We start from the raw sequence: 16,157 nt of genomic DNA, 5'->3' as shown, positions 1-16,157 counted from the left end.
GGGGTTTTTGCCATGTTGGCCAGGCTGGTCTTGAACTCCTGACCTCAGGTGATCCACCTGCCTCAGCCTCCCAAACTGCTGGTATTGCAGATGTGAGCCACTGTGCCCCAGGCATGTATGTTTGGATCATAGTAATCAAATATGAATATTTTTAAACAAAATCACGTTTCAATACAAAAACTTCTAAACTACTAAATCTCTTTAACTCTTATAAAATTCATTGTTTCATATATAGGCCAGGTGTCTTTGCCCTCCAGATGTGCACTCCACCTTTCTTTCTATACTTTCTGCCCCAGAACGTGTCCTCTGTGGACAACATCCCAACTGCACAATTCAATGATGTTAGTGATGTTGTTAGGACATCGTGGGAGTATTTACTCCATGAAAATCCTAACAGGCGCCAAATCAGTTTTTTTCTTCTTCCTCCCCTAAGAGCCAGTGGTTTAAACATTTACCAGCATGAGGCCCTAATTCACACATATAGTAAATATCTATTAATTTCATAAATTATCCAATAGTTTACATTGAGAATAACCATTTAAAATGTGTGTGTGTGTGTGTGTGTGTGTGTGAATGTGTGTAAAATTACAAGGGAGTCATGGGTATTGCCTGCTAATGAGAAACCCCACCACCTTCTTATGGGTAGAGGGAAAAAGTTTAGGATGAAGTTCAATGAAATGGGAGAATTCCCTAACAAATAAAACAACTGGCTATTATTTGGCAAAGTATATTCACCTGAGTGAACTATAGGGCCAACTGAGATACTGTTAAATGAAAGGGACTACCCTTAATTTTTAACACAGAAACTATAATATGGTCTTCATATTGGCCTTATTTCTTCATCAACGTTTGCTAAATCAAATCTAGTTTTTTTCTCCTCTCAGAAATAGTTAGAAACAGCAGTTATGATGGTATCAACCACTTATAGGACTATGTACAATTATTAAGCTGTTGGAAAGAACAGGAAAACGAATTTTAATCAGAACTCATACTGTTAATGCTTACAAGCCAAAACATGTATATCTAGAACAAAAGGGTAGATGATCCCTTGTTTTACCATAACACTGAAGCATTTAAAAATATTAATATTCCTGAACATATGACATACAGTAATCTCAAGGTCTCTTGAAGTTATAATAATGTGCTTATCAAGGAAAGAAATAACTCCAGTTAAATACTTTCCTCCTGGTAGAAAATGCGGTAGTGAAGATATACCACAAACAGATGGTGCAGAGGATGTGAGATGGCTTGATGATGGGAGGATAATATCACTAAACCAGAATAAATTTGTGCTTGAGCCTGAGGATGGAACTGCTCAGAGAAATAGATAAGAAGACAACAGTTTGGAGTTGGGATTACAGAGATAACTGCTTAATATCCAAATTATGTTTCTCAAAACATCAGAAGAGGTTGAGGATGCAACTGAGTTGTAAAATATATCAAAGAATGGGAGTGAAATTTTTATTGCAATGATAATGCAAGGACAGCTGAAGGAACTTTGTAGAGCCATGCGAGCCTGCAAAGTTTAAATAAATGCACATCTATGAATTCCACCAAGCACTCCACAGTCTCTGCAAGCCAGGATTGCTTAGCATATGGCATGTGGGCATGCAGACCCTTTTATATGTGTAGATCTATATGCAAAAATGAGGAGGAATGTGGAATTAAAATGTGATAATTGTCCTTTTGTGCTTGTTCTTTTGGGAGTGCCTGTGTGTGTTGAGGAGTGATGTGGGGGAGAAAGGAAGTGAGGAGAAGGCAGGAGGTCTGGTTTATCCTACTCATCTATTTGTTGACTCCAATAATGTAGAATGAGATATTTTTGTGTGTTGATCTTTCCCTTACTGAAGTATGAGGCTAATGAAAAGCAAATAATGGTCAGTAGTGCACAGGCTTGTACAACACAACACCAGCAGAGTTTTAGATGGGTTAAGTGTGGGAGATGTACATTTTTGCATAATTTGGCATACAATTGAATTTTCTGAACTAAACATGTAGCGAGGGGGGATTTGAAATTTATTTCAGGAAGAATCAGCAATTGAACATAACAAAATATTTTTTATTTAAATTATTTTTGAACTCAAATCATTGAGCAATGTCATTTAATTTAAAAACATGAGGCTATTATGACCCCACTTATACTATTTATTCACCTGCTGACAGCTCTATCTTAAATAATTATGATTCTATTCATCAAGATGCCTGATTTTTTAAAAAGTAAACCCCTTGATGGACATCAATCTGTTTCATAACTCTTCAGTGCATTTTTGATGATAAAGGATGCTGTTAAGTTAGTAATGAAAAGATTAGAGGAAAAAAATTCAAGAGGCAGAGTCTGAGAAAATGAATCATGAAAACAGTCTGTTTTTTTAAAAATACAAGATAATTTAAAAAGCCTAAAGAATGGTGAGCAGTGCTTTGCAAAAGTGTTAATTGAGTACAGTAAATATTATGTGTAAGGCATAGAGCAGTTGATGGTGGGAGTGTCAGGAACATTTTTTAAATAATATTTTTATTGAAGTACAGCTTACATATAAAAAGTGCTCAAATAATAATTATACAGCTTGGTGAATTTTTGAAAATTGAAGAAACCTACATAACTAGCACTTGGATCAAGAAATAAAATATTTCTAAACCTCTAAAGTTCCACCTTATGCACTACTCTGTCACTACATTCACTCTCAGGGTAGCCTGTATCCTGAGTTATGACAATGTAGGTTAGTTTTGCCTGAAATATGTTCTTTTTTAAAAAATAGTTTTGCCTGAAATATATTCTGTTTTTAAAAAATCTCTCTTTACATTCCATCTTTCTCCTCCCTTTTGTGCTCGTCTTCATCACTGTAGCACTTACCACTTGCCCAGAACCATGTCTACATTGTTACTTACTCCTTAAAACAACTCTAAAAGGTAGATATTATTTTTATCGTTTACCTTTTACAGATTGGAGAAATGAGTATTAAATTATTTAACTAACATGTTCAGTAGTAAAATCAGTAAAAGATAGATGAGGGATTTAAACCCAGGCTTGTCAGACAACATCATGAAAGCCTTAAGACATTACACTAAAAGATATCCTCCCTGATTTTTATTGATTTCCACGAGTATTTTTGCTTCTACAAAGCTTTAATTTCCTTGGACAGATATTTCTCAACTAATTTTATAAGCAAGATACAAAAGTTAAAATATTGATCGTCACAGCATCTGCCCTCAAAGAAAACCCCATACATATATAAATTTTATCACAGAGTGTATATTTGGGGATATAAGGCAACATATTGTTGGAGCAAGAATCACATGAGTTTTCTGTTGAGAATCATTGCTGTGATGAGTCATACTTTTTGCTGAGACTGTGTATATGTATACTGAGACAAAAAAGAAAGGTTGAGAACAACTGGCCTATCAGAAGAGAATAACACATTACAGTCACAGATATAAGGAGCCAACTCTGTGTCTTATGATTAAGACAACAAGTGAGTACTGAAGAATATCCAACTAAAAACTTCAGAGTTTTGACTGGTAGAAAGAGTGACACTTTTCCTCTAGATATCTGAATTTTATCTAAGCCTTATTTTAAATACAACCTATATAATATGAAATTTAATATTAAAAGCATAAACAAAAAGAAACCAGAAAAATATTTTCGGGGAAAGGGACATTTTTTAAAAAACAGTATTTGTCAACTTTGATTATACAGAAAACAGAAATAAGGTTGAAGGCAAAGCCACTGAGTTAATACTTGAATAAAAATACAATATCTTATATCTTTCCCAGACTAAATTATGAAGACTTTTAAAAGTCTGGTGCTTTGTCAGAGATATAGGAGGAAGAATTACTCTAAAATAAAAATGTCTCAATATTAGAAATCATTATCAATTATAGGTGAGATTTTTAAATTTAATTTGACAGGCTTATGTATGGAGTATAAGTTTTCATGTATGTGTGAGTGTGTGCACATGCAAGAGACTGTTAGAACTAGGATTTAAAAATACCTACTTTAATTGAGTTTAATATTTCTATTAAAAATATACAAGAAAAAAACAAACAACCCCATCAAAAAGTGGGCAAAGGATATGAACAGACACTTCTAAGGACAAAAGAAGACATTTATGCAGCCAAAAGACACATGAAAAAATGCTCATCATCACTGGCCATCAGAGAAATGCAAATCAAAACCACAATGAGATACCATCTCACACCAGTTAGAATGGCAATCATTAAAAAGTCAGGAAACAACAGGTGCTGGAGAGGATGTGGAGAAATAGGAACACTTTTACACTGTTGGTGGGACTGTAAACTAGTTCAACCATTGTGGAAGTCAGTGTGGCTATTCCTCAGGGATCTAGAACTAGAAATACCATTTGACCCAGCCATCCCATTACTGGGTATATACCCAAAGGACTATAAATCATGCTGCTATAAAGACACATGCACACGTATGTTTATTGCGGCACTATTCACAATAGCAAAGTCTTGGAACCAACCCAAATGTCCAACAATGATAGACTGGATTAAGAAAATGTGGCACATATACACCATGGAATACTATGCAGCCATAAAAAATGATGAGTTCATGTCCTTTGTAGGGACATGGATGAAATTGGAAATCATCCTTCTCAGTAAACTATCGCGAGGACAAAAAACCAAACACCACATGTTCTCACTCATAGATGGGAATTGAACAATGAGAACACATGGACACAGGAAGGGGAACATCACACTCTGGGTACTGTTGTGGGGTGGGGGGAGTGGGGAGGGATAGCATTAGGAGATATACCTAATGCTAAATGATGAGTTACTGGGTGCAGCACACCAGCATGGCACATGTATACATATGTAACAAACCTGCACATTGTGCACATGTACCCTAAAACTTAAAGTATAATAATAATAAAAAAATAAATAAAATTTAAAAAATACAGCCTTTTCATTTCCCTGTTTCACCAAAGCAAGCATGTTATTTTAGCAAATAGGATGTAAGATTTACTAAAGAGATTATCTGGCAAAACCAGAATTGGGGCATTTCCAAGTTCCCACATGGAATTTAATAAATCCCCAAGAGAGGTGACCTTTTCATTTGGAGTAAGCTATTTGGTTAATATGAGAAGTCAGTGGGTGAAGAATTACATCAAAAACACATGAAGCTTCATAAGTAACAATCTACTAATCCATTATGAAATGCCAGTGAATTAGTTTGTACCTTAGGTTCATTATTGTAAAAAAAAAAAAACAACTATTTTTATTTGCTTCAAAAAGGGTATGCTTTAGAGCAGAAATTGTAACAGTTCATATAAAAGCATAATAATGTTTTTATAAATATGACTGCTTTTAGGTATATTTGCAATGTTATGTTTGCATGATATTTGCAATGTGCTGAGACTAGTGCTAAGTACTTTGCATACGTTTATACTCATCTTTTTAGCTAACAATGTAGTGAGATATTATAATCCCAATTTTCAAGATGAGAAAACCAAGCAAGGCACATAGAAATTTACTTGTGTTATGTTTTACCAATACTAAATGACAGATGTAGAATTCAAAATTGAGTCTCTTGATTCAAAATTAAATCTCTTTTCTTCTGGACAGGCGCAGTGGCTCATGCCTGTAATCCCAGCATTTGGGAGGCCGAGGCAGGAGGATCACCTGAAGTCAGGAGTTCAAGACCAGCCTGGCCAACATGGTGAAACCCCATCTCTACTAAAAATACAAAAATTAGCTGGGCATGGTGGCAGGCGCCTGTAATCCCAGCTACTCGGGAGGCTGCAGCAGGAGAATCGCTTGAACCTGGGAGGCAGACGTTGCAGTGAGCTGAGATGGTGCCACCGAACTCCAGCCTGGGCAACAGAGTGAGACTCCATCTGAAAAAAAAAAAATTCTCTTTCTTCTAGGTCACAGTGATTCATATTTTGACCAAAAATCAAGTATAGACAATAAGAGCAATTTTAGTATACTCAAGATGAGAAAAAGAATTCTAGATTGAGTAAAATATTCAAGGGTTATTTAGTCAATATACAAAATGTGTACATTCTGGTGCATATATTTAATGCTGCCAAAATATAATCTCAATCTAACCTTTCGATATGTTCAACTTTTCATGTTATGTTTTTTGGCTAAATGAAGGCAGTCACTCACACAGGATTTTATATTTATCTTATGAATTACCTTTCTTCTTTTGGGCTTTAGGTGTATGCTTATAAATTTTTATTTATGTGTTTATATGAACATACTCATTGATATTAATATAACAAAAATGCTATCCATCTGCTAGAATTATATTAAAAGAAAGTACATTATGTGAGAAAGAGAACAATGAAATGTAAGTTTGGACTTAAGTTTTATTAGAAAAGAACATTTCTTCAAAGACAGTTCAAACTGTATCTCAGGATAAAGGACACAGCTGAAAGCTCATATATCTATGCTGTAACAGGACAGCCCGCTTAAAGCAATTTGACGCTCATTCAGTACATTCAAATGAGTTTTTAAGATTATGAAGCCTGCCTTGTCTTGCCAAGGATAAACGAATGGCCTGCTACTCAAGCAACTGTGTTGTTTCATATAAGGATTATCATCCCTTCTCCTAAATTATTAGCTTATAAAATTGAAGACAGTGTTTTGGCAGAAATTAAGTGAGGTTCCAGGTTTTTTTTTCCCTGCAGCCTGACTGATAATACAATTAAAACCACCTTTAATACTCAGAACACCTTATTAAAAATAAACCTCATAATTAAGTAAATATCTAGATTTTAAAAGATCTATGCTTTTCTGGTTTCAGTATTAAGTAGAAAAAATTTATAAAGGGATTCTGATGTTCCCCAATGATATTTTCAAATATTAATGACTCTGCTGTCCATAATTCTTCAGAAAATATCGTTAGTCTCCTCATACCCTATAAACATTTTATATTTGTGCTTTATACCAAGATAAGAAAAATACTCTTCTCCTATATGCCCTCTAATTGCTAGCAATCACTGACTTTTTTACTACCTCCATAGTTTCTCCATTTACAGAATGTCATATAGTTGGAATCTTACAGTATTTAGCCTTTTCAGATTGGCTTCTTTCACTTGGTAATATTCATTTAACTTTTCTCCATGTCTTTTCATGGTTTCATAACTCATTTATTTTTAGTGCTGAATAATATTCCATTGCCTGGATGTACTACTGTTATTTATCCTTCCATCTACTGAAGGACATCTTGTTTGCTTCTAAGTTTTGGCAATTATGAATAAAGTTGCTGTAAACATCCGTGTGGATGTTTTTGTGTGAATACAAATTTTCAGTTCCTTTGGGTAAATATGAAGGAGCATGATTGCTGGATCATATGGTGAGAATATGTTTAGTTTTCTAAGAAACTGCCAAACTGTTTTCCAAGGTGGCTGTACCATTTTATATCCTTACCAGCAATGAGAGTTTACGTTACTCCATATTATCACCATTTTTTTTTTTGGCCATTCCAAAAATTATGTGGGTGTGTCTGTTTGGTTTTTAGAAATCTCCATTTCTTCTTCAAATATTTCCACATCCAAAATCTATTTTTTGGAATGACAAAATATATAGTAAATCAAAATCAAAGGTGGCGAGGGACAAAAGACTATATACACTGGGGACAGTGTACACTGCTCAGATGATGGGTGCACCAAAATTCCAGAAATCACTGCTAAAGAACTTATTCATGTAACCAAACACCACCTGTTCCCCCAAAACTATTGAAATAAAAAAATAAAAAATTTACAAGAAAAAAATATATTTAATGGTTAAAGCTTTTACTTCTACTTCTTGATACCCTACCTGGGGATTCTACAAATCCTAAGAATATATGGTAGTTCTCAGATATTATTAATACAAATTGTTATCATTAAAAAAAAATCTCCATTTCTTCTTCAAATATTTCCACATCCAAAGTCTATTTTTTTGGAATGATGCAATATACAGTACATCAAAATCAAAGCTGTAAGAAAATGATTATAATTTTTATCACATATTTAAGTCTAAGATAAGGGCTCTGGTGTCAAGTGGTCTCAAGCTTTTAGAGTACAGCTAACCATGCAGTTAACTATAGGCAAGCAATCACAGGAGCCATAAGAGCTCTCAATAGCCAAGGCTGGAACAATTTTAGCAAATAAATAAATGAATTATAAAATAAATATTCAAGAGGCCATACTATATAAATAAATGAATAAGTTAATAAAGACACACCTAGAAAAATCTCCCTTATAGAATAATTCCTAATAATTGATGTGCATGTTCTGCCTTCAAGAAACTAAAGCATAAATCCCTACTCCTGAAGTGATAGATATGCAAAGCTACTTCCTTTCAAAGGGTACAGTATGAAAAGAGAGGGAGATGTTTACAGCATACAGTGGAGAAACCCAAGAAACACTACCTTATTCAGGTGACCAAGGTTAACATCAATGACAATAAGTCATGTCCATAGTCTGCACCCTTAATGGGATGGCATTTTCCTCTGTTGTCTTCTTCCAAAACATAAAATCCCAGTGTTAATATGGGAAAAACATCAGACAACTCTCTATTGAGAGACATGTATAAGATATGTGACCAATATGCCTCAATGCTGTCATGTATATAAAAAGTAAGGAAAATCTAAGAAAAGGTCATGGCCAAGAGAAGCACAAGGGAACAAAATTAATTTTATATCATGGATGGGATCCTTGAACAGGAACAGGCCACTGGATAAAAACTAAGGAAATATGAATAAAATATGGACTTCAGTTAATAAAGTATCAATATTGGTTTATTAGTGCAATGAATTTATCATTCTAGCATAAAATGTTAATAATATGGAAACTGGGTGCAGAGTATGTGGGAAGGCTCTATACTATCTTTGTAATTTCCCTGTAAATCTAAGACTGTTCAAGAATTTTTAAAGGGGTTAGTTAAAACATTAAATTGCCTAGACACTCACATTCAAAGGTAAAAATTATTATACTGGATAAAAACTTACCAGCAATATATTGTTTATATGAACCCATTTACATAATAGAACAAATTTAAGTTGAAAGTAAAAGGTGAGAAAAGGTACAGCAAACACTATCAACCAGAAATCTTGGTTGCATATATAAATATTAGACAAGAAGGGTTTAAGGATAAGGATACTTTAATATCACAGAACACAGATTTAAAAAATATTAAAGTTGGGCCAGGCGCGGTGGCTCAAGCCTGTAATTCCAGCACTTTGGGAGGCCGTGGCGGGTGTATCACCAGATCAGGAGATCGAGACCATTCTGGCTAAGATGGTGAAACCCCATCTCTACCAAAAATACAAAAAAATTACCCAGGCATGGTGGCGGCGCCTGTAGTCCCAGCTACTTGGGAGGCTGAGGCAGGAGAATGGCCTGAACCCGTGAAGTGGAGCTTGCAGCGAGATGAGATAGAGCCATTGCACTCCAGCCTGGGTGACGAGCGAGACTCTGTCTCAAAAAATAAAATAAAGTAAAATAAAATAAAATAAAATAAAATAAATAAAAGTTGGTCGGGCACAGTGGCTCACGCCTGTAATCCCAGCACTTTGGGAGGCCACGGCAGGCGGATCACAAGGTCAGGATATCGAGACCATCCTGGCTAACATGGTGAAACTCCATCCCTACTAAAAATACAAAAAATTAGCCAGGCGTGGTGGCAGGCGCCTGTAGTCTCAGCTACTCGGGAGGCTGAGGCAGGAGAATGGCGTGAACCCGGGAGGCGGAGCTTGCAGTGAATCGAGATCACACCACTGCAGTCCAGCCTGGGCGACGGAGCGCGACTCCATCTCACAAAAATAAAATAAAGTCAATCAATAAATAAAAGTTAAAAAGGAATATTTTATAATAATAATGGCAATCTTTCAACAGGAAGACAAAAACAATTATAAATTATTTATTTCTAAAATGTAAACTGACCAACAAGAATTGGCAAGGATATATATACACTTTTGACAAGAGTGTAATTGGTTTGTCAATATCTACTTAAGCCATATTTTGACAAGAGTGTAATTGGTTTGTCAATATCTACTTAAGCTATATATGTCTACCTAATAACCCTCCAATTTCAATTTTTTTTTTTTTTTTTTGAGACGGAGTCTTCCTTTGTCACCCAGGCTGAAGTGCAGTGGGGCTATCTCGGCTCACTGCAACCTTCGCCTCCTGCGTTCAAGCTATTCTTCTGCTTTAGCCTCCCGAGTAGCTGGGACTACAGGCGCGCGCCACCATGCCCGGCTCATTTTTGTATTTTTAGTAGAGACAGGGTTTCACCATATTGGCCAGGCTGGTCTCGAACTCCTGACCTCGTAATACGCCCACCTCGGCCTCCCAAAGTGCTGGGCCAATTTCACTTCTTAGTAAATAAGAGAAATGTATGCATACAGCTATTATGATGTAAGAGGGGCCGGAAAAGAATCTCTAAACAGGAATAGAAATGAATAAAAGCAGCTGTCTGAGTAGGGGAAAACTCGAGAGAAGCAGCGGAACTCTTGTTTCAGATCACGCGATTCTAACGAGAATCATGTCAGGGCACCTCAGAGCATTCGGGATTTGGGCCAAGGCGACGAAGAATCTCGTCCGGGTCGACCTCATACGCACAGGCGCAGGCGCAGCGGGAAGTTCTTCCGTGCCAAGTCGTGCTTGTAAAGAAGCGGTACTTCCTCTTACTCCCGAGACAGAACTTCCCCTCAGGAGGGAGAACATCCACCGAACGAAATGGAGAGCAAAAGACCGCGACTGCTCGAGGAAGCAGACAAGCAGAAAAAGACAGTCAGAGTGGGACTCAATGCACCTTCCATGCTACGAAAGAACCAGCTAGGTTTCCTCAGATTCACCAGCTATTGCCGTATAGCTCGCGAGCTGCGTGTAAGCTGCATGCAGAGGAAAAAGGTCCAGATTCATAGCTGGGATCCCTCCTCTTTGGCAAGCGACCGATTTAACCGCATACTGGCGAATACCAACACTGACCAGCTCTTCACAGTGAACCCAGTCGAAGCTGGAGGCTCCAAGTACGGCATCATCACCATGCGAGGCCTGACGACCCCTGAGCTCCGGGTATACCCGCACAAAAGCCTCTACGTCCCTAATCGGAAGGTGAATTCTATGTGCTGGGCCTCACTGAATCACTTGGATTCCCACCTTCTGCTGTGCTTCGTGGGACTTGCAGATACTCCAAGCTGTGCCGTGCTGCTCCCAGCGTCGCTGTTCATAGGTAGCTTCCCAGGAATGCGTCGGCCTGGCATGCTTTGCAGTTTCCAGATCCCTGATGCCTGGTCCTGTGCCTGGTCCCTGAGCATCCACGCGTATCACTGCTTCAGTACAGGCTTGTCTCAGCAGGTCCTGTTGACCAACGTGGTGACGGGACACCAGCAGTCATTTGGGACTAGCAGTGATGTCTTGGCCCAGCAGTTTGCAATCATGACTCCTTTGCTGTTTAATGGCTGTCGCTCTGGGGAGATCTTTGGCATTGATCTGCGCTGTGGAAATCAAGGCAGCGGGTGGAAGGCCATTTGCCTGTCCCATGATTCAGCAGTGACCTCTCTGCAAATCCTCCAAGATGGCCAATTCCTGGTGGCATCAGACATGACTGGAACTATCAAGCTGTGGGACTTGAGGGCCACTAAATGTGTAACACAGTACGAAGGTCATGTGAATAACTCCGCCTACCTACCCCTGCATGTGAACGAAGAAGAAGGAGTCGTGGCGGCCGTGGGCCAGGACTGCTACACGAGAATCTGGAGCCTCCGTCATGGCCACCTGCTCACAACCATACCCTCCCCATACCCCGCCTCGGAGAACGACATTCCCAGTGTGGCCTTCTCTTCTCGCCTCGGGGGCTTCCGAGGAGCACCAGGGCTGCTCATGGCTGTCCGGGAGGACCTTTATTGTTTCTCCTACGGTTAATTCTTCAGGATGCAGCCCGGAGGAACGTGGATTTGACTTAAAGAAGTAAAGAGTATCGTATTACCGTTTCTGTGAGCGCATTTTAAGAGATGTTCGGTGTTTGTAGATCCCATCCATCCGGCTGCTAGGGGTAAGGTGCTGTTTTATGTGAAGATAGTTCTGTAAAGTTGTTTCAGTTAAACTGGGCTGAGAGAGCTTGAAAGTCCTTTTCATAAAAGATAACTATTTCCTTTTCTTGTTGAATACCTTAGAATAGTTATCCCCCCCCTTTTTTTTAACAAAAAAATACTTTTCTAAGGACTGAAGATTGGCAAAAACTAAAATAAATTAAAACTGCTTACACCAGAAGCCTTTTAGAGAAGCGTGAGACTGACTAGTCCTACCTGGGTTCCAGAAATACATGCATCATCTGTACTTGAAGAGGCCAGTGGGAGAGGAGAGGAGTCTCTACAGAAGTTTTTAAGGCTACATTTTGGAATCATTAAACTTGGCCTTCTCAAACTCAATAGCAGATCTCTGAGATTCTCCTTTTATTATTTTCCATAGGCAATGGGAGGAAAGGTGGATCTTTTTAAATAATAGAAGTTTTAAACAGTCCTTAACGTGCTTTTGTTGAGGCATCTTCCAGAATGTAAGGTACGGCAGCTCCGGTTTCTGTTATTGTGACTTGAATGTCAGATTCAAGGGCTCAGTGTCAAAGATAATTGGCTTTGACTTTTTGTAATCTAGGAGCAGCAGTTTGTGAGATGTTTATTCAAAGTGTTAGCCTGTTTTTCTACCAACAATAAGCTAGAAAAGACAAAACAAAAAACAAAAAAACGTGTAATAAAGTTTGTGGCTACTTCTTAATAGCCAAAGCCTAGAAATGATCTGACTTTACAATATGCTAAAATTGATAAATAATTTGTGCTGTAATCATACAATTGGATAAAGCATAATATAAAATAAGGCACAATTGCTATATGAAACTGTGGATTAATCTCAACATGTTGATTGTAAATGTAGGTAGAAATGAGTACAAACTGATTCAGTTCTAAAGTTCCAAAGCACTAAAAACTTATCTATGGTGATTACAGTTTGAATAGTAGGTATCTCTGTGGAAGGAAGAAAGGATATTGTTTGTTTTTTTCCCTTTTATTTTTAGGATATTGTTTGGAAAGTAACACGGGGAAACTTTAGAAATGCTCTTTTCTTTTTCTTGATCCTTAAAACATACATATTTTGTATGTCTATACACTTCACACTTTATATAATACCTCAAAAATAAAAATATGAAAACAGTACCCTGTTGTAGGTTGGTCAGGAAAGGGAATGATTGTGGCTTGGACCTGACTATGAGAAGTAGAAATAATCAGAAAAATCAGAAATGATTGCATTGGAAGATCATTCGAAGGTCGTATTAGTAAGATTTGCTGATGAGAGTAATCTAGAAAGTGAAAGACAGCATAAAGATTGCAGCTTTTTTGTTAACTTTAGGACTGGTGGATGGTTGGTGTCATTTACTAAAATGGGGAGGATTTGAGGTGAAAAAATTTTAGGTGAAGAGAATAATGCTGAGTTTTAGGCAACTATTACAACGTCCGTTCTGTAGATTAGAGGTGATGTCAGGACATAAATGAGGTTAATGTAATATTACATATTGATAGACGAATAAGTCAATAGAGAAGATACAAAAGAGTGGTTAGGTGCATAGATTTTTGAAATCAGTTAAATTAGTTTTTTGATACTTGATGTGTGACAGGAGAAATTGTGTAAGCTGTACTTGTGTGACGGGAAACTGTGTAAGCTGTACTTGTTATTTCTTTGTAAAATGTCTTAGATAATAAAACTAAATCATAAAGTAGATATTGGTTTAAAGGATGTATACATTGTCCCTTTTACATTGTAAGCATTCAATAAGAACTAGCTGCGGATGTAATTTTTTTAAAAAAAGTCCAAAAGCAGCTATGGGCAGTTGACAAAAGAAAATGTAATGACTACGTAACTTGCGAATCTGTTTACCCTTGCTTGCAAATAAAATAAGTGCAAATAAAGCAACGATTATGTATTTTTTCATTCATTATTCTAGTACAATTTTTGTTTATAGCAGCTTTATTTATAATTGCCAAAAACCAGAAACAAACAAGATGTTCCTCAAAAAGTGATGGATAAACAAACTAGTATACATACTTATATGATGGAATATTACTTAGTAATAAAAATAAAATAGCTATTAAGCTGCAAAAAGACATGGAGGAATCATGAGTACTTATGAAGAAGCCAATCTCAAAATGCTATATATATATGTATAGTTCCAACTATATGGCAGTCTGGAAAAGACAAAACCATAGAGATGGTTAAAAATATCAGTGGTTTCCCAGATTTCAGCAGGAAGGGAAAGAGGTCAATAGGTGCAGTGCAGGCATTTTTAGGGTAGTGAAATTATTCTGCATGATACTGTAATGATGGATGGATGACATTCAGTGTCAAAGCTCATAGAACTGTACAACACAAAGAATGAACCCTAATGTAAGTTATAGGCTTCACTTAATTATAATGATCAATATTGGTTCATCAGTTGTAACAAATGTGCTACACTAATGCAAGATGTTAATAATAGGGTAAGTTGCAGAGTAGAGAAGTGGTATATGCTCAGTTTTTATACTGTCTATACTATCTGTTCAATTTCATGTTAACACTTCCCTAAAATAGTCTATTAATTAATTATTTTTAAAAATAAGTTACGATCACAGAAACCAGAACAATGTGGAACAAGTTGTTCTTGGGTTGGATGACATGTACACTTGAAAAATCCATCAATAAGCATCACTGAGACCGACAATGTCCATGAAGAAGATAAACCTTCCCTTCAAGTTGCAAGCAGAATCAAGTTCAGGTCCTGTTAGCTAATGATGATGGTGATATAAGACTTAAAATTAAGGCATTAAGGCCTATTATTATTACTTTTTTTGAGACAGTATCTTGCTCTGTCACCCAGGCTAGAGTGCAGTGGCATGATTTCGGCTCACTGCAACCTCTGCCTCCTGGTTCAAGTGATTCTCCTGCCTCAGCCTCCTGAGTAGCTGGGATTACAGGCAGGCACCATCACGCCTTGCTAATTTTTAATTTTTATTAGAGATGGGGTTTCACCATGTTGGCCAGGCTGGTCTCAAACTCCTGACCTCAGGTGATCCACCCGCCTCGACCTCCCAAAGTGCTGGCATTTACAGGTGTGAGCCACCGCACCCTGCCTAATATTTGTATTTTTTAATAGAGAAGGAGTTTCACCATGTTGGCCATGCTAGTCTTGAACTCCTGACCTCAAATGATCTACCTGCATAGGCCTCCCAGAATGCTGGGATTACAGGCGTGAGCCATTAAGGCCTATTATTATGCAATACCTTGAAATCTGGTGAAGTCAAGAGGAACTCTGGTGGCCTAATGAATATTTTTCCTTCCCACTCTGCTCCGACAGATAAGTGTCCTAGCCTATTAATCCTTTTTATTAAGGGGACTAGGCGCAGTGCCTGCTTATTTCTGACAAGCAGGTTTACATTCCTGCGGGCCCATGGAATTATTCAAACAAGCCAATCCCGTTCTCCCACAGCAAACGAGTAACCTTAACATCTTACAGCTACAAAGTCTGTCTCCCTGATTGTTCGCTTTGTTCTCAAATGCAAACCTGTATGACCGTGTGCAATGTGCAGTGTCCTCCTCCCTCAGGCTGTGAGTCTATGTGGCTAATAAACTGCTACCAATCTCGTCTGTCCAGGGGCCAGCCATCTCCATAACCCTAGAGTTAGAATTCCTCCCTTACCAATGGGATGACTAAGAAGAAATTAAAACAGAAGGGTCTTATCTATGAGTAAAACAATGGTTCCACAAACTGGAACCCCTAATAGGCTTAGGCTACTCAAAATTTCTTACAGGAATTGGAGAGAGGTCACAGAAATTTGCTGATGCACACCACGGACAACTGCCAGCTGGTAGAGTTGAAATTGACTTTGTCACAGGTAGTAGTGGCTACATAACTCTGGTAAAGTCCTCGGACAGGTGAGGACATGCAACTTAGCTCCAGAAAGTGTTCAATATATCCAACACTCATAGGAATCTCCCCAGTATGCATATTTGGATGAATGATATTTAGTCGTAAAGGCTACTTAAAGAGTGTCTCTCTGGTGTGTGTCAGGTTTTGTTTCATTCCTTGCATTCCTGAAGTCTTTCTCCAGTGTGAACTTTCTGGTTCCAAATAAAGTTAAGTCTTTGGCTGAAGGCTTTCCCCAAATTCATTTTATTTATAAT

General features: G+C 37.6%; 1 protein-coding gene across 1 annotated transcript; it reads left to right on the top strand.

Annotated features, from left to right (window-relative positions):
- The first annotated feature begins 10,536 nt into the window (after positions 1-10,536).
- DCAF4L2 (DDB1 and CUL4 associated factor 4 like 2) lies at positions 10,537-13,935 on the top strand. The gene has a single exon (XM_004047250.5). The coding sequence runs from the start codon at positions 10,689-10,691 to the stop codon at positions 11,874-11,876; it is 1,188 nt and encodes a 395-aa protein (XP_004047298.1). The 5' UTR covers positions 10,537-10,688; the 3' UTR covers positions 11,877-13,935.
- Positions 13,936-16,157: the final 2,222 nt, after the last annotated feature.

Source organism: Gorilla gorilla, chromosome 7 (genome assembly GCF_029281585.2).
Source record: "Gorilla gorilla gorilla isolate KB3781 chromosome 7, NHGRI_mGorGor1-v2.1_pri, whole genome shotgun sequence".
Lineage (NCBI taxonomy): Eukaryota > Metazoa > Chordata > Mammalia > Primates > Hominidae > Gorilla > Gorilla gorilla.
The sequence above is the reverse complement of the archived record's forward strand: the minus strand, read 5'-3'. Positions and strand labels throughout refer to the sequence as shown.

Coding starts and splice junctions, on each gene's coding strand:
- DCAF4L2 (XM_004047250.5), top strand. CDS start 10,689: ATGGAGAGCAAAAGACCGCGACTGCTCGAGGAAGCAGACAAGCAGAAA.